We start from the raw sequence: 26,458 nt of genomic DNA on the forward strand, positions 1-26,458 counted from the left end.
TTGGAAAGATGACATGCAGGCACCAGATTGCTTTTTTCAGCCATTCTCCAGATTTGCTAAAAGACAGTCCAGGGGAGGGAACCGGAAGGTCAGACCAAAATCAGCAGCTGAGCTTATAAAACCTCCCAGATCAATACTACTTCTTCGAGATGGAGAAAACAACGTGTTCTTCCAATTTTCTTATTAACTATTGATTAGTTCAACCAATGCAGAGTTGATTAGCCTCTGTTCCTTTGCTCCATCCAGCCTATCACCATACATGGGTGTCCTAGCAGGGCCAGAGCACACCTGGGAGCTGTGCCCGCCTCCATCCCCATCCCTCTGCCAACCCCACCAACATCACCTCTTGCAACTGACTTGTTACATGGGTACCTGGGACTTCCTGGAGAAACTAAAACGCTAAGTTTCTTAGTGAGTGGGACCCATACAGAAGCAGACACATCCATAGGCAGTGCCAGGAGCCACCATCACTGAAGGAGGAAGGAATAAAACCACTGGAGATGTCTAGGAGGAATGCGTGCGGCTCTTTGGCCCTGACTCAGAAACTGGGTCTGAGAGGAGGAGGGAATTGTGGCTCCAGATACAGCACAGGGGCTCTCGGGTGGATCGGCCACACGGTGGGGAAAATGTGCTGCCCCACAAGAGGCTGCGACACATTAGGGCCCAACCACCCTTGCTGGAGGGCCTTTCCCCTGAGAATCCCCCCAGGCCGAGACAAGAGGGGCACACGTTGGCTCCCCAAGAGCTGGGAGCCTCAGCCTGACGCAGAGCTGCCGCTGAGCTGAAGCCAGGCTGGCTGTGCCCGGGGAGCTCCAGCTCGGCCAACAGCAGTGGGGGTGGGGCCTCTGTCTGCAGCCTAGCAGGCTGCCACAGTTTGGGTGGAACTGTCATCATCTGCATCCAGAAATGCTAGGCCAGGGGACATTTGGTGAAGTCCCCATTGGTCCATTCGGGAGGAAAGTAGAGCATGAGGGTCTCTTAGGAGAATCTCAGCCCTTCTTCTCGGAGGTCAGACACCCAGTCCCCAGGTCCAGTAACTTTGTAATGGAGTGCATGTCCAATGTGCCCCAGGACTTTGTCACGGCCACGCCAGTCCCTACCAGGTCCCTGCTCTTCCAGCCCCGCAGTCTGTATTGACCGGTTTTCTATGGAGTTCAGGGTGAGGCTTCCTTGGAGGGGAAGTTCTGCTTCATGGCCGGTGTGTGTGTTGGAAGAACACTAACTTGGGACATAGGAGCACAGATTCTTAGAGTGGGAGGGGAACAAAGAGATCCCCAGCCGAAGTCCCGCTACAGAGGCTGGAAGGACGGAGGACGACAGTCTTGGCTGTCAGCAGCCGGTCAGATACTGGAACTGGAGCCATGGACTCCCTGTGGCCAATGCGTCTCCCCGCTGCCCTTGTCTCCCAAGCACTTGTCCTTGTTTCTGTCCCTTCACACACCCTGTCTCAGAAAGACGACCCCCAGTTCCTCCAGTTCCAGCCCACGGGGTCACAGAGCCTCCCTTCCCACCTCTAAACGCAAGCAAGCCTCTTCTCACAACTTCAGCGCCAGGACCAAGAGCCAGAAACCAGAAAACAGAGCTCCACCCAGGCTGAAGAAGTGCAACCCGGCTCACTCTCAGATAAGTCATTTCCTGTAAGAAATGTGGCTGTGGTGCGGGAGCGAAGCAAGGACCAGAGTCCACACTGCCAGTGCCCCACAGCCGTTAGGGAGAATCGAGGAAACACTGCCCAGTCCTCGTTCTGGCCCAGGACTGCTGATCAGATAAAACAGTGGGCTGCCGCCCAGCACGCCATCCCCTCAGTTCAGGAAGCTTACTGGGCCATCCCGGGGCCTGTCCAGGGGAGCCCCTGACCTGCCTGCCTCTGAGAAGCGCACGGAGGTGAGGCAGGGACTAAGACATATGTGCGTGCTCCCATGAGCACACTTGTTAGAGAGAACACCACCAGACCACACCCGGGCCATGTCAGAGGTGGGCGTCCATTGGTGTCTCACGCCAGACTTTCTCAGGGTATGGGGCCCCACAGAACCATCCCAGATGCTGAGAGCCCCATAGAAGGAAGAGGCAGCTTCTCAACGCTATCCTGGGTTGCTCATGCTAAGAAACCTGGAGGTCGAAGAAGGAGCGCGAAGAGTTTTCAGCTGGCCCGAACTCAATTCTGCTCCCCAACTGATTCCCCGGAGAGCCTCTGGAGGGGGGTGGTGGGGTGGATGATGAGCAAAAGGAAAGCACTGAGTCCTCTGCGAGGCTTGCCTGCTCTCTACTTTGAGTAATCATTCAAAACAAGGAAATCTGCCAGAAGACACATTAAGTCTGTAAGAAAAGAAGGCTCCAGGCAAAGAGCTGTCAGTCACAGAGAAAAATCAACACAATCTATTGATTCTCCTTTCCCAGTGAAGGGGGAGCTTCATGTTCAACCTTCTCACTGCCCTCCCCCATCACACACAGTTACACAACTGTGAAGGCAGGAAAGGATTTTTTCAAAAGTTACCAGGAAAACTGATACCAGGGAGTGGGGGTGGACCAGATGGCTCTGCCTGTATGAAGGAAAGGGCAGGAGAGGGAGGCCCAGGCTGGGGCCTGCACTTCGTTCCAGCTCCATTTGGGCCTCCCTTCTGGCAACTGGAGGGGCCTTCTCTCCCTAGGAGTCACAGCCACCCTAGCACTCCAAGCCATCCGGGCCTCCCTGCAGACACACAAGCCAAAATGACCTCAAGGTTGAGTTGGCACACCGAGAAGTTGTCCCTTTCCTTGCTGAAAAGAGGGGAAGGGTCTACCCATGACTGAATAGAAACACATCTCCAAAGTGGCATTCCACGTTGTTGGGTGATCTAATGACCCGGGGCCCCAGTTTATTCCTCCCCCTTCCTCAGGAAAATCATCTGACAGCCTCATGAGGAAGGAAGTTCACCCACCATGGCAGAGAGGCCATTCAGTCTTTGAATAGCTCCTGGGGTTGAGACCCCATTACCTTGTTGATCAAGATTTTACTGCCTCAATAAGCCAGCTTCTACAAGAGCTACTCAGAACATGTCTTCCCTTCGCTGGACCAGACCAACTCAGTCAGCTCTCTCACCTACTGTCCTCCTGGCACTTGTGGTCCTAAGAGGCAGACATCTTTAAACACACAGAATCGTCCAATGAGAAGAGACTATGGAACGAGAACTGCCAGGCCCCTGTAGAGTGGGAACATCCAACCTGACCCTGCTGCAGAGGAACAGCACAGAGAGCACCAATGACAGTCACTCTTGACTGAAGGATGGAGGTTCCCAGATGTGCCACATCTGCAGGGGCCGCCGTCCCCGCTATGGGGGCAAGCCTGGCATGAAGTCTCAGGCCTAGATTTTCCAAGAGTCCTCTCCCACCCAGTGCCTTGGATTTCAGTCGTCAGTTAATATTTGCCCCCCTCCATGAGCCCAGACATTATCAGGGGTCACATCAGCCTATATTTTAATAACCTCCAAAACTCTTTCCAAACTTCCCTAAGAAAAATATTACCATTATTATCCTGGTTCAGATTTGATATATCTGTAAACCGCATTCACCCTTTACTTTTTTCTTTTTTGAGGAAGGCCAAATGTGTGGTTTGTGTTATGAGCGCGTTAGGGAAAATACAGCAACACTGGGCGTGCTGACAGCCCCTACTTGAACAGAAAGTCTTTCATGGGGTTGCCAAGCCGAACTGTAAGATCGCACCTGTGACCAGCTGCCATGGGGTAGATAACCTGTTAGACATGAATTTGCACCTCCCACCTCCTAGGACTTTTCAATACAATCTCGGGAGGTCTACACATCAGTTCTGACAAGGATGCACAATTACCCCTGAGTGGCAAGTGAGAAAATAAAAGAACCAGGCCGAAGTCTCATGGCTGGTCAGCGGTGGAGCTGGCATGGCAACTCCAGGCTGAGGTCTAGAAGGCATGCGCCCCCTGCTTCCAAGCTGCCTTCCCACCATGCTTTCCTTCCCCGTGCTGGCAAAGGGGAACCTGTGCCCTCCATTCCTGGGTTTCTGAGTAAGCACAGGGAGGAACGAGAGCCCTGGAAATGTGGTCAGGAGAAGGATCCCAACATGGGACCAGTCCAAGGAGAGGGGGGCTGAGGTCAGGATGCTTAGCAGCCACCCAGGCCCTCAGGAATGCTGACCCACGGGGCAACAACGTGTTGCCCTGTGCCAGAAGCCTGCAACCCCAACTCAGTTCTTCAGTTCGGACATCCAACACACTTTTCATCTGCTGCACACACTTAGGCACAAGCTTCTCTTCCACACATGCCGATGATGAAGGCCCAGTGCTCCCAGTAAACACGCCGACGGAGCAGGGAGCCGCCGATCAAGATATTCGATCAGGAAACCCAAGTCACAGAGTTTTTGAGGAAGAAAATAGTACAATTCCAGAGCTGGAAGAAGCGTTAGCAATCCCCTCAGGTAATCCCTTCAGTGTGCTTACGGAACTAGGCTCGGATATTTTAATGAAGTGTCCTGAGTCACAAAGCTGTTGAGTGTCAGTACTGAAATGAGATCCTGGGACCCAGAAATTGTGGTATTTTCTATCTCATCACTTATCATCTCCTGGCACAGAGTTCTTATTTTTGTTTTTTGACAGGTGGGTAAACGGAGTCTCAGAGACTTTAAGTGGCTTCCTCAGGCTGACGCAGTAGGTGGTAGAACCAGGCCTTGAACTCAGGTCTACACGACTCCTGAGGCTATGTGTGTGCTTTCCAATACACTCTGAAGATCCTTGAGATGACACCACGTCCTTTATGATAATCCCTACTAACCACTCAAATCTGCTAAGGAACTAACTCCTGCCCAGAGAACCAGCGGTTCTAAATGGACTTGTGGCAAACAGTAAAACCTAAACACCAAGAGGCCTCGTCAGCATCTGAGGTGAGAAACAAAACACCAGACTTGCAAAGATGGCGCCGGGTTTGCACAAAGACCTGCTATGGAGAAAGCCTTTATAGATGTCCCTAAAGCCTTCCTGAGGTGGGGAAATCCATGGCATGTTCTCAAAGGCCTCTCTCTGAGGTACTGGCGATGAGGGGGAGCCTCCGACCTCACCAGCGGAGGCGAACACCTGGAGAGGCCAGAGTGGCTGCAAGTGGCAGGCTGCTTTTCGCCGGGCAAGCCGCTGACGGGCACGGGCACGCCCGCCGGGCAGATACACTGCACATATGACAGCACGCACATGGCCCTTTGTGCCCCACAGCTACACATGGGCATCCACGTCCACGGCTCCCACCTAGCCACACACGCACAGGCGTGAGCACACACGCGCCCCACCTGTGGCTTCTCCCCCTGTCCCTTGTTACCGCCACAGCCCCTCTCACCTCCCTCGTCTAGAAAGCCCCCGACGCCGGCACTGACTCAGCCCCTCGGCCAATACCGTGCACAGTGCAGTGATGACGGGGCTGGCTCCAGAAATACTGCATTTGCTGCCTGCCCAGGCCACTAACAAGGTCTGGGGAGAATCATCAGGGCAGTTTATGATGGCTCCTAATGATGACTGCTCTTGGTAATGACCGGCTTGGCCGAGACCTGCCTAGGAGCGGATTACAAGCTCTGGCTCCCGCTTCACAAGCCCAAAACAAAGTTTTCCCGGGGGGGCCCTGACCGCAGCAGATGGCCGGCCCCTCCCCAGCTGCCTGGGCTGCGGGCTGACCTCATCGGGCCAGGCATCGGGGGCTCCTTCAAGTGGGTGGCCCAGAGCTGGCCCAGGCCTGGCTGGCACTGCCCTGGGTCCTCTCCTAAAGGACGTGATTTGAGGGCTTCTCTCTTGCTCCTCCTCACTCTTACCCACAGATTCGCCTATCCAAAATATTTTGCCTGAATTTCTGCCGTTAGCATTGTATTACTGGGTTAATGAGTACCTCTCTGGGCTCCCTCTCTGCCCAAGGTCTTCTTTTAAGATGTGAGTAAAAGTAACATTCCAAAAGAGGCTCCCTATACCTCTTCAGGCCAACAAGACAAATGTTCTGTTCCTTGCCGTGGCATTCAAGGCCCTTCATGACCTGCCTCTTGCCTACTTTGTCAATCTCACTTCTAAATGTCTGCCTCCACACAATAGGCTGACTGTGAAGAGACTCACTGTTCCCCAATATGCAGATACTGTCGTACCTCCACGTCTAGACCTCTGCTGGGCCCTCCACACAGACTGTTCTTCCTACTCCCATCTTTCCAGCCTGAGAAACTCCTACCAATGCCTTGGAGAATACCACACGGTGTCTCCTCTCTGGAGCTTTCTCTGACCCCTCCCTGTGTTCCCACAGCCCTCTCTTCCTAGCTATTCCAGGAACCTGAGTGTAGGATGACACAGTATGATGTGTTTCTGTTTCCCGCTCTGTGTCCCCTCAGAAAGTAAGCCATCTGAGACCAGCAACCCCATCCCAATTAACCCACCCAGCCACTCTTCCACACGATAACCAGGGGTGAAGCTGACGTAGGACACGTCCTCAATCCGGGCATTTATTAAACCTAGTCTACTCACATGCCATTAGCTCAAGGAGGCACTTCCACCTCAAACACAGGAAATGCCATGTGGAACTGCGCACGAGGGCCGAGTTCCAGGCCTGGGAGCAGAACAGAAGCACCTTGGGGAAGCCCACGGCCAGCTGGAAGTTTTGGCCACCAGAGGGCTCTAGGAATGGGGCAGGGGGAGCTCAGCCACAGAGAGACCCCCACCTCCCCCTCCAAAACTCATCAGCGCCTACTCAGTCAGAGAGAGGCACAACCAAGTAGGCTGCTCTCACCACATTAGGAGGAGGCTTTGTGCAAGACTCCTTACTTAGAATCCAGCATAAAAGGCCCTACAGGATCAAATTGGGCCTACTAAAATCTCCCCTTGTCTGTACTTATCTGCATGGGTATGAGCGAGCTTCTGGCCAAGGTTTTTCTTCCTTGCCAAGGGCTTACCTGAGAGCTCAGAAGACCTACGGGGAGGAAGAGACTGTCTCTTTGGCTTTGACTATGGGAGTCCCCTCTTCCCGGCCCTGGGAAGAAATGATCCAAACACTTGTGTGTGTGCAGCTGGAATCTCCTTGGGTGTGGATCCCAAAGTCCACAACTGTAGTACAAAGTATTAGCAAGGCCATATGCTCAGTACAAGTTCAACCACTGTCTGTTGAATTCAGTCTGTGCCAGAGCGCATACTGCAGGTAGATTTGCAGAAGAAAACATGCACACATATATGCATCATATACCTGTTTCTAAATGACTACAGATAAGAGTAAAGAAGCTATAACCTGAGAGGCTGGACGCTGACCCGCATGGGGCACCAGGCAGACATCTGAGCCCTTTTGCCCATCTGCATCTCAGAATAAAGGCGGTAACTCTTCCTGGTTAGCCTTGCTCTCTCTGGGTGCAAGCGGTCACGGCTTAGGTCAGGGTTAGAGGCTGCCCTCATCCAGGCCCCTCCCTTCCACGTCCCAGCACACCTTGCCCACAGCAGAGGGCAATACTTAATGACGGACTTCCTTTCCTCCTGCAGCCGTGTGAGGCCTGGGAGGTGTCCGGGGCCTGTGGCCACACTCAATGGGTAACTGCCGTAACACACCTGCTCATTCCAACTCCTCCGGGAGCAGGCCCAGAGCTGGGGACCTCACTCTCCCAGGAGGGGACGCAGACAGCACAAAAGCTAACTCCTCCCATCACACCTCAGCTCGGGCAGGCTCTACGTCCGGTCCCCGAGTCTTGAGCCAGGCCCAAGCCCTAAGGCAGTTCTCAGTTGTGAGAGCTGACAAATGATATTCTCTACCCATATTTGTTTACCTGAATTGGGTTTTGTCATTTGAGAATTGCTATTTGTTTGGGGTCATCCCTCCTTTCCCAGCCCTTATTTCCTGACACCAGGAATGCCCATCTTTACTTTCTCTATTCATCTTGAGTCTGAAGTGAGAATACTCTTGCCTCTGGTCAGCTTCCCTGAATCTCTCCAGCCCCAACAGAACACGCTCCCTCCACAGGCCTGAGAGCATCTGAAGTCACCAGAGAACAGAGACAAACAAGCATGACCAAGGCCTGCCTCATCCACCAGATTCTTAAATTCGTTGAGGATGAGAAACAGGTCCTTGGCTCAAAGCGGAGACCAAAGGAAGCCTGGAAGGAGGGCAGGCAAGTCTCTGGGTCCAGGAGGTCTGCGTGGCCACTGCCCACAGGGACGGCTATGGGAGGCCGCTCACTTTCCGGGTGCCTGCTGTCTCTTCAGGTCCAAGTGCTGATTCCAGGCTCCCGTTTCTAACTCTGCTGCCACAGACACAGAGATAGGGCCCTCCTTCAGCTCTAAAGCCACTTCCAGAAGCTGAATGGATCTGTTGTGGAAGACACACCGGCACATGAACACATTTTCAAAGGCTCACGAAGAGAACAGAAGACATCTGAGGTTCTCCCAGAAGGCTATGACCTGGAGAGCACGCTGATGAAGGACAAGAGAGAACCAGAGAAAGCCACTCTCGTAATCCTGTCCGAGGAAGCGAGAGCACAGAGTAGGAGAAGCTGGTTCCTCATTTTTCCCCACTGCCAAAGCTCCATTCTGACATCTCTTTACAACTCACAGACATCCTTTCAGAACTGGCCAACAATTTCCCTTAAGTCATGCCCTAAAGAAATACTTGATTCCCCTCACTATGTACAGGCCGGTGAGTAAGCACCTGTTACCTGCACACCCAGCCCTCAAGAGCCCTTGGAACAGCCTGGCCCCATGCGCCTGCAGCCCCTCCCAACCCGAAAGACCAGCACCAATCACTCTCAAGACTTAAACATGAACACAGAGGCTCACTCTGCCCTTGAGCCCAGACCTCCACCCCAAATACCCTCACCAAGTACACAAACGTCAACTCTCCTCCTGGGTCCTGGCTTCCTCTCCCTGACCCACTAAAGAAGTCAAGATGAGAGGGACCCAGGGTGGTGTCTAAGTTACAGGAGGTCCCTAGGAACACCTTCAGCTCAGTCCTGCAATAGGGACCCCACCCAAGGCCAGGGTGATCTAGAAGCTCCAGACTCCTGGACCAGGGCTGTCCGAGAACAAGCTGTTCCTAATTCAGCAGTCCCTCCCCAAAAAGCCACTCTACACGATGACCACCACATCTTCCTTTGAAAGACCTAGAAGGCTTTCTTTCCTCTCTTTTCTTTTCTACCACCCTTCATGTGTTCATTCAGTCCCTCTCTCAAACATGTCCTGGGCACTGACAGAGCCAGACCTGCCCTCTCTATTCCAGAAGGATCGCTTGCCAGCAAGCAAAGCCAATGGCCCTAGGGACACATCTGTACGACTCTTTGCGGCTACTATTCAAGCTCAGCAGAATTCACCAGGTGATTCCAGCCCCAGGTCCTGCATCCCAGCCCTGGCGTCCTGCCAGTTTGGTCCCACGGATGTCTGTCTTCCAAGAAACCTAAGCTGGGCCGCTTCAGGTTCACTTGCCTCCTCACACACCCCAGGCTGCTTGTGTGATGCTGACAACAGCCATCCTGAGGCTTGCCACCCCCAACCCCATCCTGTGAACCAAGAAGTCTCGGGTGCCAGCCCCAAGTGGCACTTGAGCCCCGGGAGGCCCACCCAGCACAGGACACTCCCACCCCCGAGGGCCCTGCCAGGTCTTGCTCAGGGCCAGGCCACCACGCCAGGCCCTCTGGGCCAAGGCGAAAGTGACCGTGCTAGTGACAGGGGAGGCCTCTTACACAGCAAAGCTATCGCTCAAATATTTATTGTATGTGTCTGGCTTTCACACGGAATCTGCAACCTGCCAGTTACCAGTGTTTACCTTGGTAGAAATTCACGGGAAATTTTAGTCCGAACAGGCCCAGAGTTTATTTTACTGCCAGATAAACAACTTTCTTTGATAAATCATCCGTGTGACAGTGTTCCTGAAAGACTAAACAAAGATTTCAAACGTAATCTATAGGCCTTTCAGAAGTCTTCCAAAGCTAAGGCCTCCTTAATTGGCTGCTCAAAGCAGGCTAGGGCAGGGCAAAGGCCTGACATTTCTTTGGCCATTTGTTCTCCTTTAAACACACACAAATTGGAGCTTCTGGTTCATTTCTGCAAAACTGGACGGAATTTACCAATATTTAAATGCTTGCTTGCTTCTCGAAAGAAGCCTGTTTTTTGGTTAAAGGGAGTGCATCTCACAAGTATCACAAGGCCGTTGTTGGAAAAGAAGCAAATGTGCTGGGGAACCAGCTTGAGAAAAAGAGAGGGGAGGGCAGTAGAACACACAGGGCTAAACAGAACCCAATAAATTAGGAGCAAACTCGTATCAGGAATTAGAATTCTAAAAATCACACAAAAACAAAAAAAAAAACAAACAAAAAGACCTTCAGGAGGCACATCCTGAAACTGCTTACATGGTCCGTCCATGCCTCAGGGGTGTCATCAAACTAAAACCCAGGTCTGACTTCCAGAATACATGGGGTTGTTTTCTGTTTGGTTTGGTTTGGGTAGGATTTGTTTGGGTTTTGTTAACTATAGCACCTTGAAGCTGCAGAGAGCTTTTCAAGTTTTTCCAAGTGGGCTTTTAAAAAGCCTTCTTCAGTCTAATCCTCTGCTAACCAGAGAATTAACCAGAACATTCCATTCCATTGCCTAAAAATTTTTGCCAAACAAACTGATTTCACTTGTGCCAAAATCTTCCTACCTAGGCTCATTTCCATCCTGAAACTATTCTTTCCAACGAGAAGAGATAATCGTGATTATGGACTGAGCTGCGGCCATACTCCAGGCACCCCACACTTTTGACTCAAAGTCAATTCTCCCTACCACGCAGTAACACGGGAATCACCAGTCACATTTTGCAAGCAAGGAGACAAGCTGGGGGACGTTAAGAGACTCTCTCGTGGTTGCTCAGTTTATAGGGTTGGGATTGAATCCAAGTCTCCCTGGCCCAAAGCCCATGTTCTTTCTACTCTACTGCACTGCCTGCCTCTCCACAAAGGAAGAAACCAAAGATTGTTGAACCTTTTCCATGCGGTGGGTGCACCTATCAGTCCATTTACATCCCACGGGATTTGAAAGCCATGAAGGAGCCCCCTGTATCCCCTTCCCACGGACCTTCCATTCCCACGGACTTCACCATTCCTGACAGGAGGGGACCTTGAAGGCATGGGGGTACATGAAGGAGGACAGGTATGAAATGGATCAGCAGCCCACGTAAATGCTGGTGGGGACAGAAACCTTCATAGACACCAGGAAGAGCAGCCTTGGACGATCACATGACTAACTCTTTATCGGAGTCTTACTTTTCTCAGTCCCTGAGATGAGCCTTGGACTGGCTGACCTTTGAGGTTCCATCCAGCTCAGCGTGTCTTTAGAATGACAAAGGGATACAAATGAGCAGTGCGGCCCCCAAAGACATGGGCCCCTTGTGCGGGCTGTGAACAGCACCCCTCTTCCCAAACCATCCCTTCCCGCCTCCTTTCTCCACCCACGTCCAGAAAAGCTTCAGACAACAGAGGAGAAGCTGAGGGTCGGTCCTTGTCACTCCCCTTCTCCATGACCGCCTATCCACACATCAAAGGATAAGGGTGACGTTTTGCTAAGTGAAATAAGCCAGACACAAAAGGACAAATATTGCCGGATGCCACTTACATGAAATACCCAGAATTGTCAAATTCATAGAGACAGAAATGAGATGGTGGTTTCCGGGGGCTGGGAGGAGGGGCGATGGAGAGTTAGTGTTTGATGGTCACAGAGCTTCAGTTTGGGAGGATGAAATCTATCCAAAGATGGCTGGCAGGGAAGGCTGTGTGACAATGTGCATGTACTTAATGCCACCGAACCATACACCTGACAGAGATGGCAAATATCATGTTATGTATATCTTACCATAATAACTTTACCAAGAAAAGAAAAAAAAGATAAGGAGGCTTAAGAAATGGGGCAGGGCCACTCCTAATCAGAGAAGCACCAGCTGGAGAGGACCTCATAGGACACCCACCCACACAGTTGGGCCACTGACTGTCCCAGGGAGTAACCGAGTCAGACCTGGACTTGGCCACAAGGAGGGGAGGTCATGCGTCAGCCAATCCTGAGCAAATCTTGCCTACAGTGAAATCTTTGTCTTAGGACAAGAAAAGCAATCCCTTCGACATGACGCAAGGAAGGCACAGGGTTGCAAACAGAATCAGGTTTGGAAAAGATTTCAGTAAATATGGTGAGAGCAGAGGACGGAGAGCTCCTGAGATGCACCTCTCGCTGCTCTGGGGAGAGCCACGAGGGAGGTCCCACCTGCCCCAGACAGGTGGCTGGATACTTCCATCCCTGGAAGCATCGCCGCAGTGAATGTTTAGTGAGTCTGACCTGGGTTCCCGACACACCGTCGCCTCTGCTCCTTACCAAAACCTATGAAAATCGAGGGATACGGAGGCCTGGAGATGGGGAGGGATTTGCCCAGGGTTGCAAGGCACGTGCATAGCAGCAGAGGAAGGACTGAACTCAGTTCCAGGAAATGCGGTTCCCCATCCCCGGCTCCTCGCTGTCTCATACTTCAGTATACTATCCCAGGCCTCACTACGCTAACACAGTGATTCTCACCGAAATTTGCTTTACCCAAGTATTTTTGTGCCCACCAGAGCCAAGAGAGAATCAGGCATGGAGACAGGAAGCACAGCGCTCACCAGAAGGGAGAATGTGGCTCTTCCCCACCTCTGCCCTGACGTTCCTTAGCCTGGCTTCAGAGTGCAAAGTGGTCCCCGTGTGACCTCAGCCTGAACTGCCCAGGGCCTGATTCTCTGGCCAGGACCCCAGGTTTGGGTTCTGCACAATCTCCAATCCAAGACCACAGGTGAGCAGGGAACGGACATCACCAGCAACCCAGTCAACCGAAGGCTTCAAGGCTCCTTGGTTCAGCCACAGCCCATGCGCTTGGTTCAGCACACCCCTGGGCATGGACAAGAAAGCTACTTGGAGCAGGACCCAGGCTGCGACCTGTGGGCTGTGCTTTCCAGGGACTGAAAGCACCGACCCCACATTTTCCCTCACACGAAGTGCCTTAACGAACCCTTCCAAATATTTACAGATCTGTGGATGGGAGACTATCTCAGAAGCCTTCAGCCTGCCGACTCCACCCCAAGAGCTGTATGTCTTCTGTCTTATTTAACTGCACTTTCACTGAACTCAGTTTGGGGACGTGAATGCTTCTGTTTAGTTTTTAACATCCACGCATATACACTCCGTCACCCAAAACAGCGCATGAAGTTTTCCTTGAAATTACTAAATGTGTTGTCCACAGCCACTTGGAAAGAAGCTTTCTCCTTTTATTAAACGAAAGAAAGAAAGAAAGAAAGAAAGAAAGAAAGAAAGAAAGAAAGAAAGAAAGGAAGGAAGAAAAAGAAAAGAAAAGAAAAAGGAAGTCCAATTTCCATCCCCCTGCCATCCCGCCGATTCAAATACTCATCCGGCAAACTTTTATTTCATGCCTACCATGGGGAAGAGACTGTTCCTAGGGCTGTTGAAGTACAAACAGGACTTGTTTTGTTCATTCTAAGACATGGATTATCTTCACATTTTACCATGAGGCATGCTTCCTTTGTCACTGGTCCAAAACGAACAGTGCATCTCATAATGAATGGGCAACTCACGTTAGGTAAAATAGGGTGCCAGATACAGACCCCACTCTCCAGCGGCTTATAGAGGTTACAGTTACCGTGCTGGTTGCCAGTTTCCCTCACCTCAGTGGGAGGAAACCCAGGGTTTAGCTTGAAAAGGCTGAACCCACATTTTGCAAGAGATCGAACTGCCCTTCAGAGTAAACCACTGTGCCTCCAAAGCAGTACAGCCAACACACCTTGAAAGAAGAGTGAGGCAGAGCAAGAACATGCTAGTGAGGGCTCAGGAACCTCTGAAAAGATTTCTTCTAGGAAACACTCCCAAAGGCTAAAGGTGAGAGCCGGTTTCTTTCCTTTCCTTTCCTATTTGACTCCTTTTGCCCTTACAAAGTATGGTTTTACTCTTTATGAGGAAACATAAATGGGAAAAAAAAAAAAAAAAAAAGTCCTTCCAGAAGGCAAGGAAAATTTCTGGGGGCAATGAAATCTTTTTTTCCACAGCAAGAAAATACTGGGGTAAAGGAGTTGCTACCCGAACTCTCAGGCTCAAGAAAACTGGAGAAGCCGGCACGAGAGCAAGTCCTGAACTACCGTAGCAGAAGGCGATCACCGTGCACGCTTCTAGCAGAAAAGCTTAAGGGTCTTTACAGATACTGGAGAAGCTACAGACACCAGCCGGGGGCAGGGTCCTAACCTCCCAGCAATTATAAATGAGCTCTTTACACCCGTGGGATGAGCTAATGTGAAGGAAAGATGCCTAAGGGCACCGAGTTGCTAACAGCAGAATTACTAGTGAGGCAGCCTGTTTAAGAGAAAAGGAGGCGGCACCCTGTTGTCACAGAGCAGGGAGAGCCCAGAGCACAAAACGCAGAGCAGCGCGTCCCAACTTTAGTACAACAGGCAAGCTGGCCACCATGCCGAATTCAGAGACTTTGCACCATCTAACTTTCGGTTTTCCCACATCTGGCGCTTGATCCAGCCTGATCCAGCTGCATTCCTGAGTATCAGCTCACAGGTGTTTCTACTGACGCTTTTCCCTGTTGGGGAAAAACAGTGCGCTCAGAACTTGGGGTGGGGGGGGGCGCGGGGGTGTACGGTGCAGAGGTGGAGAGACTAGTGGCCAGGCAGACCTGCCAGAGATTTAAAAATGCACCACCTGGGAAAGAGTGTTGGGCCCTGCACGCCCCGCTAATGGAGGCTTCGGGGTTCCGAGGATGCGTTGGCAGGAAGGCGAGTGTGTGTGCTGACCCAGAAGGAATGCAGCCCCTTATTCCTCGAGCTCACAGAAAGCCTTCCAACAACCTGATGTCTTCCCACCAGGGATGTCAGGGCCACTTAAGGCAAAGTTTGATCCCTAGAGCAGGGAGGAAAACCTTTTTTTTCTTCTCTGTTGTGTGTCAGCTTGCCCTGCTGAATTTCTTTGTTTCCTAACTGAATCCCATCAGCGTGGCTGACTGCCTCGCTTGCTTGAAATGAACTGAGCTAAGAAACAAGTTTCTCAACAAGGCTGCATTCTCCAGGATGCTGAGAAGGGCAGAGTTAAGCTCAGCCCCTGCAGAGTGGAGGAAAATAAAATCCTATTTATTGCCTTACAAGAACATCAGAAACAAAAAACCAAAAAGTCTCTCCTGCACCCAGTTCAAAGAAGCCTGGCATATGCCATACCCGTGCTGAGGGGATAAATGCCTCATGGCAAACCAGTGGCTGTTCATCTTCTCTTAAATGAGGAAGGCAGCATGCCAGAGCATGGAAGAACTCCGAGTGGGAATGTCAGATTCCTTATTTATGAAGTGGACTTGATATGATGACCTGTACGGTCCAGGAGGACCTCAGACCTTCTCTGAAGCAGAGAAGAAAACCATCTCAGGGCAAATGGAACACAGTCTCAAACAACCCATCAGTCAGATCCGCCAAGACCTGACGAGCTATTAAAATAAGATCTACCCCTCGCTCCTATAAACAGTAAGCAAGTGGCTTGCTGACTTAGTAGGCAGCTACTACAGTGGGCAAGGACATCCGTCCCAGGGAGTTGCCTGAGCACCCTCTAGACCCCTGCCCTACGCCATGGGGTCAACCTTCCATGTTCAAATTCCTCCCCAAAGCCTGCCTCTTCGGCCCAATTCCGGGGAATGTCTCTCATGGACCTAGTTGCCACAAAACCCTCAGTGGCCAGAATTTTGGTAAGTGGGAGTGGAGGGAGGAGGCCTGACGACAAGTTCAGGTTGGTGAGTTCCAAAGACTCCGAGCATAAAGACACGGATTCTCTTCTCACAACTCCTTAACATTAACTAGGCCTTGAGTTCCCACAGCCCCCTCCTCAGCTGGTGAGTTCTCAAATGATGCCATGATTAGTGTTTGGTCAGTGTTTAAGAATTTTAATTAAATTGTAATTTGCTCTAGGTAAGTATTTTTGAGTATGGCGTCTAGCACAGCCCTTTGCCCTCCAGAAATGTCGAATGGATACATGAATCAATGAACAACCAGATACACTGGATTTCAGCTCCTGACTAGGAAGTCATGGCAGATCAATCACCTCCTCCACTCTCTGAGTTCCCAAGCTTTCCATCATTCTTCCCTCAGAAGCTGAGCCTGACGGAAGTCACAGGAACATAAAGCATCAGCTAATATATTACCTTTCAGAGCTTGCTTTAATATGGTTTCCTGGATTTGCGCAAATATCAGCGGGCCAACTTCTAAAAGTGAGTGTGCTCCTTTACAGTATCTGAAGAGGATCCGGGAAATCGAAACCTGGCCCTTTGGTTGTCCCTCGAAAGGATTCTTTGGGCTCTCGGCCATATCTCAACAGATTCTTTCTGCCCCAGCCACACCGCAAAAGGCTTCTTGTCAGGATTTCTGAGAGATTTTCTTTTCTCTGTCCCAAATGCACCTTTGGGAAGGAGTCTCAACCCCATTTGTGGAAGAAAAAGCATGTTGCTAACACAGTATGGGGCTGTGCACCCACAGACGCTCCAGTGGGAGGTCTGCCGGCTCAGCTGGGCTCTCGGCACCCCTCGAGGAAGCAAGGGCAAAAGTACTCCCGGACGATGGAAGGGCCACGGAGTCCGCACACGTGACCTCAGATGCCTTCTACCCTTTCCCTTCCGGTTCATTTAAAACGGCAACCAGAAAAAAAGGAGGTGCCTCAAAGACAGGCCGGAAACTACACCCTAGACCAATCTTCCTAGAGGTCCCGCAGGCCCCCGCCAAGGGCAATGGAGGCCAAGATGTCTCGTGCACAAACAAAGCACACAAGGCGTATCCATCCTCAAGACGCTGTCTGGGGCAAAGGGTCTGAGCTCTCCCACATCTGTCCTCAGTCACGAAGACAATCCTGAGAATATGCATGTCACGGGTACAATTTCCTTCAGCTTGCATGTGCAGGTCACATGCATGTGAATCGGACACAGCCCTTGGCCCGTGCAAGAAGGCCTTTCTGTATGCTTTATTATGTTTGGTTAGTGAAAACATGGAATAGGTCACCCTGAACGGCCAAGGACCCACGTTACCTACCGTTCTGCTCTTCCTGTTAAGAATTCTGCAAGAACGCCCATCTCAGAGACACACGGCAGGCATCTCGAGAAAGGCACCGCTCAGTGTCCGGCTGAACCTTCCTTCAGCAAAGCGGGCCTGGTCCCACAGGCAGAGCCAATTCTCGGCATCCGCATGAATTAGAAGGAGGCAGCCTTCCAAACGGAGGTGGTCAACATTTACCGTTCCCAGGGGAGACAGGCTCAGGGTGTCTGGAGCTGTTCAGGTCTTCTATGAGGCTGCCTACAGGGGGTCATCCCTGAAAAGCCCCCTGAGATCTGCTCTCCAGACCGCATCCAGCACTTCACCTGGGGCTGTAAGGGCTGATCTGGAATTAACCCGGAGTGGTTTGGGAAGAAGGGAGAGAATTCCCACTACTGGAGGGAGATCACTTTTCTGTGTCAGGAAGGACCTGATGGGGACCCCTCTGAATGCCCCAGCGGCTGGACTCCCCTCCCCAGGTGCTAGGGGGTGCAGATGGGCAGGAACCTGTGCCACATTTCAGAGCCTGGGTAGAGAGGTGCTGACACCTAGGGGTGGATGGAGAAAGAGCCAGTGTGGAGGGAAGGCCAGCCAAGCAGCTGGTGGGATCTCCTGGGTCCGGCTCCTGGGAGCATCCAAGGAGGGGTGTCCCTCCCTATCTCCTCCCTCTCTGTCCTCAAGTCCGCCACCCTCCACATCTAGGGAAGGTCCCCAAAAACCTATCCAGGAATCCTCAAACAGAAGGGCAGAAGCCAAGTTTGACTTCAATGAAAATAAGCCCATTCTACACCCTCTCCAGATTTCCATGGGCCTGAGAAAAGCAACCATTTTGGGGAGAATGAAGGGACAGAATATAAAGCTCCAAAAAGAGGCACCCACAGGTTCTCTGCTCCCCAGGGACACAGACCAGGAGGAAGCAGGGACTAGGCCAAACCTCCCAGGGGTGGCTGGGGAAGTCTTCTTACCAAACTCGCTCGCACAGAGATGTTCAATGATGGCTTCAGATTTTAACTCGTTGTCACATGGAGGACACACGGTTGTGCCTAGGAAGGGAAAGGAGGAGAAAGAGGAGCCATGAGTGACAGAGATTGTGATCTGGAAGGAGCCAGCCCTGGGGAAGAGGTCAGCCCTAGGACCAAGCTGAAAGTAATTAAAGGTCTTCTGGAATTTCTGAAGAGCAGCTGGAGAATCAGAGTCCTGGGGCCCTGGACCCAACGCCAGACAGACACAGCCTCTTTCTTTCTTTCTATCTTCCTTCCTTCCAAGATTTTATTTATTTATTTATTTGACAGAGAGAGAGGGAGAGAGAGCACAAGCAGGGGGAGCACCAGAGGAGAAGCAGGCTCCCCGTAGAGCAAGAAGCCCGATGCGGGGCTCGATCCCAGGACCTCAAGATCATGTCCTGAGCCAAAGGCAGACGCTTAACAGACTGAGCCACCCAGGTGCCCCCAGACACTGTTTCTTGAAAACCTGGGGGCTTGAACTGTGGAATACGGCACAACCGTTTAACCCAACCTTATCGGGGCAGCGTGTGAACTGTGGCTGGACTGGGAGTGCTCACCTATTCCAGCCGTTTGCTTCTGGTTCTTTCTCCCCTCGTCCTTAACTATCCCTCTCCGATCCCTGTCCCCTTTCCCATTCCCAAACTTCCAAAGGGACAGCAGATCAATCTGACCTGCTCCCTAGGAGCCAAGAAGGAAACTCACCAGACACACCAACTCAAGCTGCCGGCCCGAGCACCCCTCTCCAAAAGGGCTATTGCAGTGCGAGTTCCTGCCTGCGCTGGGCTGGGAGGCAGGAGCAGCTGGGTGGGGCTGGGGCTGGGGCTGGGGCAGCGACAGGCGAGAGCTGCCAAATGGGAGAGCCGGGAGGGAGGGGGGAGCAGGAGGACCCTCTGAAGGCGTTTTCACAACACTGTGAAGTGCTTTGAAGAGGAGGGGTGTGTGTGTGTGTGTGTGTGTGTGTGTGTGTGTGTGTGTGTCAGGCATGGCACAGGGGAAGCAGACTTCTGAGGCCAGGGACAGAGGCCTCCTCCAGGCCCAAATGCTGCTGGAGGGGGATTCCCCCAGGGGGTAGAGTGCCTCTGTGGGAGGACAGGGAAAAGGCGGGACAGTGGACTCCCCAGACCATCCCCTCCATCATCCATCGGCCACTAGGAGTTTAATCCATGATCTAGGAAATCTAGCACATTCGAAGGTCACCCACCCCTGGCAAAGCACAGAGGGGCCAAGCCAGGGTGGCGCTGAGAAGCAGAGGAAAGTCACCCCGAAGTACAATGGTAAAATTGAAGGCCTTTTGTCCTCTTCCTCCTCCTCCTCTGTCCTTTCCAGTGGCCTCCGTGGCAGAGTCTCCTGTCCGTGATGTCCCCTGGGGCTCATCACCGTCACCAAGGTGGTAACACTATGGAGGGAGCTGCACAGCCCTACCAGGCCAGCGCTGCTCCCTAGGACATACCCAGTCCTCAGCCGGTCAACCCCACTTCCAAGCAGGGTCCCCCTGTGGCCCAGCAGGGACCACACCCTTTCATCTTTCTTAGGATTCCTCTCCCACCTTGGCTCCATACCCAGGGCCAAACACCATCTAATTCTCAGTGCGGCAAGAGCCACAGCCACACTCCAAGCAGAAGACTGTGTGACTGTCTTTTGGCCCAGAATTTGGAAATTTGCTTTTCAGCCAGAACTTGAAATTAGGTCCTGGAGGTAGTTTTTCTGACAAAGGGAAAAACTTACCCAGAATTTTGCATTATGGTTCTTGCTTCCTTGGGGAGAAAAACAGGGAAAGGAGGTCCTGAAGTATGGGAAGGACCATGTTACCTATCCCAGGAGGGTGAACCGGGCTTTGGGATTTTCCTTGTTTTCTCTTTCTTTTCTTTTTTTTTTTTAAGTAGAAGTTATCACACTGTAAGTTTCTATGAATATAATCTTGACTGAACAAGTAGCAGGGCCCCGGCAGTGAGACTATCAAACACTGTCCCCAGGGCACACTCCCGTCACCCCTCTGGACCCTCTGAGTTCCCCGACAGGCTCTGTAGCCAAAGGGGGCATTTTCCTCAGGCCCACCAATGAACATTTGACCTTCAGCGCCTCTCAAGGTAGAAACAGCTCACAGGGTGAGCTAACCCCTATCTTGACTTTTCTTATGGCTGACTCTGGAGTAGCTTGATCCAGGGAAAGGAGGAATGTGTAAAGCAATATTAATCTATGCCCCCTCTGGTGTGTCCTTGGGGCCCTGCAGGCCACCTCTGTAGGAGAAACCCACCATCCATCTGAGAGGTAGAACTAAACTGCTGTTTGAAGGGAGATTTAAAATAACGTTTAAAGCAAGGGAACCCAAAACTGAAGAATTTTGTGTTTCATTAATATTTTAGGGGGTGGAGAGGAGATGACAGTCCAACACTAGAGTCACGATTAAGTGATTTTTTAAAAATCAGGACATGTGCACACAGTGCTCTCTCTCTCGCTCTCTCTCTCATACACACACACACACACACACACACACACACACACAAAATAAACACACACAATTACACACAAACTTTCTCCCTCACACACACAGCAAGTCTTCCCTGGCCAGCTCCTTCACATCCTGAGACAAGACCTTCTGGAGGCTCCCGGGAGACAACGAGAGCACCGTGGGCCCTGCAATCCATGACTAGAACAGCCAGACTGATCTAACACGCAGCACATCTGAACAACAAAAAAATTAAACTAAAAATATAACCTCATTTCATACAACTTCAATCAGTGAAACCTGGCTGGAAGGGGAAACCACCATTTCCTGGCCTGGGAATGGGTAGATCTAACGTAAGCACAAGATGTAGAAAGAACTTTCCTGGAAAGTTGCTAAAGTTATGCCTTTCCTATGCCACACAGGGACAGTTGATGATGTAGCTGGGGTGTCAGACTTTTGGAGGGAAAAGTATCTTTTGACTTTTCTCTCATTATCAAGTCGATCTTTACTAACACAAGGATCTTAAAGTGTGCCCAATACCCCCAAAACATGCCCAATTACGTGAAGAGCATGCCAAGATATGCATTATGCCTTGAAAATTTGGCTTTAATTTCAAAGACTAAAGAGAAGGGAGAATAAAAGTAGTACCTATGTATTTATTCTCACCCTAAAGTACCAGTTCCCATTCTGGAACCCAAGCCATAAGCTCATGAGGACTGGTAGTTTGATCTGTCTCAACCTGCCCCACCACAAACACACACACACACACAGCCCTCCCACCTCCAAGCTCAGCTGGCAATGGCCATGTGGCCTCTCTGGGCAGAACCTCTCACCAAAACCAATGAGGGGAGAACCAGTTCCCAAGCCGCACACCTGATGGGTCCTCTCAGGGCTCCTCTCTATTCGGGAGCTGGCCTTGGGAGGGTGCTACCCAGGCACTCAGGGGCTGGAGGGTAGGCGAGGGGAGGATGGTACCAAGGCCCAGACTCAGGAGGGGGCAGTCCGGTGGAACAGCAGCCCAGGAGTCAAAGGCAAGCCAGCAAATCTAGGATATCCCCCCACTCCACTCCAGCCTTTCGGGGCAGCGGGGTGTTGGGTTGGGTCGGAGGATTCTTCCCGTTTTATCCGTAGGCACCTCAGCCAGTCCCCCATCTTCCCCGTAAAAGGTGTTCCCCCAAAGGTCTCCATGTGCAAGGGCTGTTCCCAAAAGACAGCTGGGGGTGGAGCAGAGGCCTGTGGAGCAGAATGGGCTCATCTCCGGGCGGGCCAGCGGCCAGCCAGCGAGGAAGGGGAGAAGGAAAAGCCTGTGGGCTGTAGAGGATGGCCCCACACCGGCAGAACACGAGTGCTTTGTTTGCTCTAGGTAACCGCTTAGCTCTTGCTCCAAAGGCCGGCAATTCCCCCAGAGGTTAACCCTATGCAGACACCCAAGAAGTGGCCGGTGCCCCGGCCCCCCCACAGCCAGACTGCCGCCTCTCCCACCCGCCAGGGGCCCAGGCCACCTGGGACACTTTGGACCAATCTCCTCCCTCCCTAGAACACGCAGGAGCATTTGAGGCTTGCTTTCCCCATACTACTGTCGTCACACTGGAAGAGTAAACTCTTCAGAGGACATCTCCCTTTTAGGCATCACTTCAGGATGAACCAAGTCAGCCAACAGCCCGACCCCCACCCTAAACCCCTTCCTCCAACCCCCTAGGGGACATGGGAGCCTATGCTCAGGGCGCCTAGGTATGGTTCCCCATTCCGGACTATAGTACTATGGACACATCTTTCTTTCAGCCTCAACTCAGCTTCTGAAGAATTTGCTCCTTTAAAAGTCAAGCCACTGCACTGGATTTTTTTTTTTCTTGTTTGTTTTGATTTGTTTTTGTTTTTGCCTCTCCGGGAGGGATTCTTTTTTCCCTTCCCCTCCAGAGCTTCCCTTTAAGTGGGAGGGGTTCTAAGAGGAAGCGCAGGCCTCCTCCGTGGGGCTGTTAGGAAAGTCTCCAATTTGCGTGGCCCCACTCCCCAAGGAGAGATGAACAATGAGCTAATTGCATTTTTATCTTTCTAATTACCTGAGGATTTGTGTAAATGGGAGAAGCAGGGGGTATGCAAGAATGAGAGTACACGCTTTCCAGCCCCCCAGCCTCCCCAACCCTGAAAAGGGTGGAGAAACAGAAATCCTGTTTCTAAACTTTTTTTTTTTCCTCAGCCAGTTCTGCAACCCTCCCGGAGCTACTTGGCTGAAGGACTAGCTAAGGAAAGCCCGGGAAAGGGGTAGGGGGGGATTTTTTTTAACCCTCATCCAATTTATGAAAATACACAAAGCTGCGCCTTAGCATTTTCTCGGCCTTTCTGGGCTTTCTACACTTTGGGTTTGGGGTTTTGTTTTTTTTTCCCCCTCCTGGGGCATCCCGTCTCGGTGTTAAAAACTTCCACGGGGACTCGGTTCCCTCGCAGAGGGAACAGGCTTTGTCTCAGGTATGAAAAAGCGAGCCTGGATCCCAGGAACAGCCGCTCCAGCACCGCATCGAGCTTGCGAGGGGCCCAGGCGCAGCCGCCGCTGCCGGGCAGGCCAGCCGTGCACCTAGGTCGGCAGAGGTGCCAAGCGACACCTCGGACGAACGAGAGGCTTTTTAAAAACTCGTTCCGCACAGCTTGCGAGCGACCTCCAGGAAGCGCGTCCGAACTCCGGGGAGGAGCGGCCGGGCGGGAGTCCGAATGGCAGGGGCTTTCCCGCGGCGGGTCCCCGGGGCCCCAGCCCGCTGGGGCTGGGGGGCTCGCGCGCGTGGGAAGGGGCGGCCTGACCTTGGGGCTTGGAGGCTTCGGTGGCATTGGGCGGGGTCATGGCGATGCAGACGTCCCCCTCAGGGAACTTGTCACACTTGAGCATCTCGGGCCAGTAGAAGCCGAAGAACTGCATGACGGGCTCGCACGAGTCGCGCACGGCCTCGCAGAGCCAGCGGCACGGGTAGATGGGCCGGTCGAGGCACACGGGCGCGAAGAGCGAGCAGAGGAAGACCTGGGTGCCGATGTGGCAGTTCTTGTTGAGCAGGGGCACCCAGCTGCTGGCCTGCTGCTTCACCTCGGCCATGGTCTCGTGCTCCAGCAGGTTGGGCAGCACCATCTTCTTGTAGCCCACGTTGTGGCACAGCCGCAGGTCCACCGGGATGTCCACGCACTGCGGCGGCTTGGTGTAGAAGCGCCCGCTCTGGTAGGAGCCGATGTCCGACTGGAAGCTCACGTAGTCGTACTCGCTGGCCGAGCCCGCGGCCAGGAGCCCCGCGGCCAGCGCCAGCAGCACGCCCGAGGCTGCCCAGCGGCGGCCCCCCGCGCCGCGCCCGCTGCCCATGCTGGCTTGGCGCACTCGCTCCCGCGACGTCGGGGCTGCCTCGGCCGCCTCCCCGCGCGCGTCCCGCCGCAAACTTCCAGCGATCTCCGGGGACAAAAGACGCCGTCCCCAGCGCTGCCCGGCTCGGTGGCCGCGCGCTCCTGCCCGGTCCTCGGCGGGTGGCGGCCCTCGGCCTGCGGCGGGAGCTCGCGCGGGGAGGGGAGCGCGCGCGGCGGCCCGAGTGCGGCCCCGGCTCCCGAGCGCGCGGTGGGCCGGCGGGCGGGCGGGCGGGCGCGCGGCACCTACTCCCGAGGCTGCAGGACTCGAGTGCCCGGTGCTCCTGTAGCAGCTCCCTCGGAGTCTCCCCGCGCAGCCAATCAGCTCCCGGCTGCGGCGAGCCGCACTCATTCCACACGTCAGTCACCGGCGCAATTCACCAATCGCTTCGCCGGCAGGGGGGTTCGGTCGACTAGAACTCAACCCCGGTCAACACCCCTTAAAAAACAAAACCAAAATTAAATAAATAAATAGCGGAAGAAGTGGGGAAAGGAGAGGAAAAGAAGAAGAGGACAGGGAGAGAAAGAGGGGATGGATTTTAACCCACTGAGCCACCCAGGCGCCCCAAGAGGGGATGGATTTTAAAAAGAAAAAGGGTGTGGGGTGGATAAAGAGGGGGAGTTAACGCTGGTCCACTTGAGTTGGCTGGAAGAGAAGCAAGAAACCTTAACAAGTACAAATCCACGCGATAATGAAGACTTTTTTTTTTTTTAATGCTTTTTCTAATTTCAAGCAGCAGCCCACCAGACAAGCAGCCCACCTCTTTGGTTTTGTCCTTCGTAGCTACAATACAAAAGCAGACGGTTTGGGACAAAACCCAAACCGGGGCTCAGGAAGGCTGAACCCACCGAGGTCTGCTTTTAAATCGCCAGCCAGTCCGGCTCTCGGCTCCCGCAAAACCAAGGGGGAAGGTGTAGATGGGGCTGCTCGCGGGGTTCAAAAGGCAGCACCTTTCCAGGTGGGACAACCAGACGACGGTGGCCCTCAGACAACATGGGGGCCCTGGGTCCTTGCTGCAACTCCGCTCCGTGCGGGAGGAAATATTGCCCAGGAAGGTGTTAGCTTTGGGAGGACGAAAAAAGGAAGTTAAAGAAAAGAAAAAGAACTACTGGAGTCCCAGCCTGATAGCACGTCTGGTGTGCACACATAGACACATTGACATGTTTGTGGTGTAGAAAGCCAAAACATTAAAAACACATGTGCACTTATCGGTGGGGCTTGTGTAAATAACAAGCCCATCGCTCAGGCACACATGCTCCATTCACAGCTGGCTCAGGAACCTCAGGTCAAAACCAAGGGTCCCCATCATAGCAGAAGGTGAAAAAAGTGTATTAGCAGAAACACAGCTAGGCTCTCTCCCCTAGGAAACCCCCTCCCCCAAAGAAACAGAAGTCTCCCCAGCCTCCCAACACCTGGAAATTTTTTGTATATTTTGAACATCACCCTGAGAGGAAGGGTCAAGGTCCAGAGAGCTGGGAGTATGACCATGACTGACCCCAGGGACAGGTGACAATGGCAAGCGCCTATGAAGTTGACTAGGTCTCCACCCTGCTCGTATCTTGAAGTGCGGGTGGAGGGGAGGCCAAGGATGCCGAAAACCCGCATCTGAGCAGTGTGATACCAGCCCATGTGGCAAATGGGCCACAGAGCTCAGAGCTCAAGGCAGACACCATAGGAGGGGCTGCCTCACTGGGCCAGCTTGTTTGTAAAGCTCTGGGGAAGCTTGCTTTGGACTCTGCAGACCTAATTTCTTGATGGACAGATTCCAAGTAAAACTACCAGAGTTTGTGAAGAAGTGAGCTTCTTTTCTTAAAGCACTCATGCCCATACAGAGATTATGATTCCACTGTCCACCCTGGAAGCATCTGCAATCGGTCGGCTGCACTGTCATTTCCTGGCTCATGAAAGGTGCACCAGAATAAGAGGGGCAGAATGGAGGGAAAGAGATGAGAGCCACAGACCAAGACTTTGGATGGCCAAGGGTTAATCCCTAAACAATCGGCCATGCTCAGCCCCAGAAACTGGGGAAGACATTCCTCACAGAGAATAGACTGCAGGAGACCGGGCAACTGTGTGTCTCAATTCGAGGGGCATTTAGAGAAAAAATGCTGTTTGGTAGGGGGTCTTTCTCTTTCCTACAGCCAGGCCCTGGGTCCCGAGCCAAATGCGTCTGTTTACTCCCGCATTGGAAAGAGTTGTGTTTGCAGATAACATCCTCTCACCTCTGAAATCCAGGCTTAGCTGACCTCACACACATGTTTGCAGTCTCCCCAGATGGTGGAAAGACTTGGGTTGGGGTCTGTCCACCATTAAAATTCTGAAAAGTAGCCCAGGTGACCGCACCTCCCCCAGTCTCAGAGGGTCTCAAGCCCGGAGTAAACCTCACAGTCCCACTTATGAGAGGACCTGGCCCACACCTGGTTGTCCCTTGTGGACTTTGATCACCTCTAGCTCCTAATTCTCCATTCCATCTTACTGCTCAAGAGAGGGGCCTCCTGAGCCTTACCAGGGATACAGCTGTCTGGACGACAGACATGGAGTGTGGGATAACCAAGAACCCCAGAATCCTAAACCCGGTATACTCCTGG

At 52.6% G+C, this 26,458-nt stretch overlaps 1 protein-coding gene across 1 annotated transcript in view; it reads right to left on the minus strand.

Moving 5' to 3' along the window:
- Window positions 1–23,834, minus strand: part of LOC111144443 (secreted frizzled related protein 1) — a 44,740-nt gene extending 20,906 nt beyond the window's left edge. The window contains exons 1-2 of the mRNA XM_022498755.1: window positions 23,291–23,834; window positions 18,013–18,090 (exon numbers count right to left, since the gene is read on the minus strand). Of these exons, the coding sequence (XP_022354463.1) occupies window positions 18,013–18,090; window positions 23,291–23,834 (622 nt within the window). The remainder of the gene's footprint in view (window positions 1–18,012; window positions 18,091–23,290) is intronic.
- Between the last annotated feature and the right edge of the window lie 2,624 nt (window positions 23,835–26,458).

The sequence above is a fragment of the Enhydra lutris genome, unplaced genomic scaffold (assembly GCF_002288905.1).
Source record: "Enhydra lutris kenyoni isolate GAN:26980312 unplaced genomic scaffold, ASM228890v2 scaffoldscaffold11, whole genome shotgun sequence".
NCBI classification, from domain to species: Eukaryota; Metazoa; Chordata; class Mammalia; order Carnivora; family Mustelidae; genus Enhydra; species Enhydra lutris.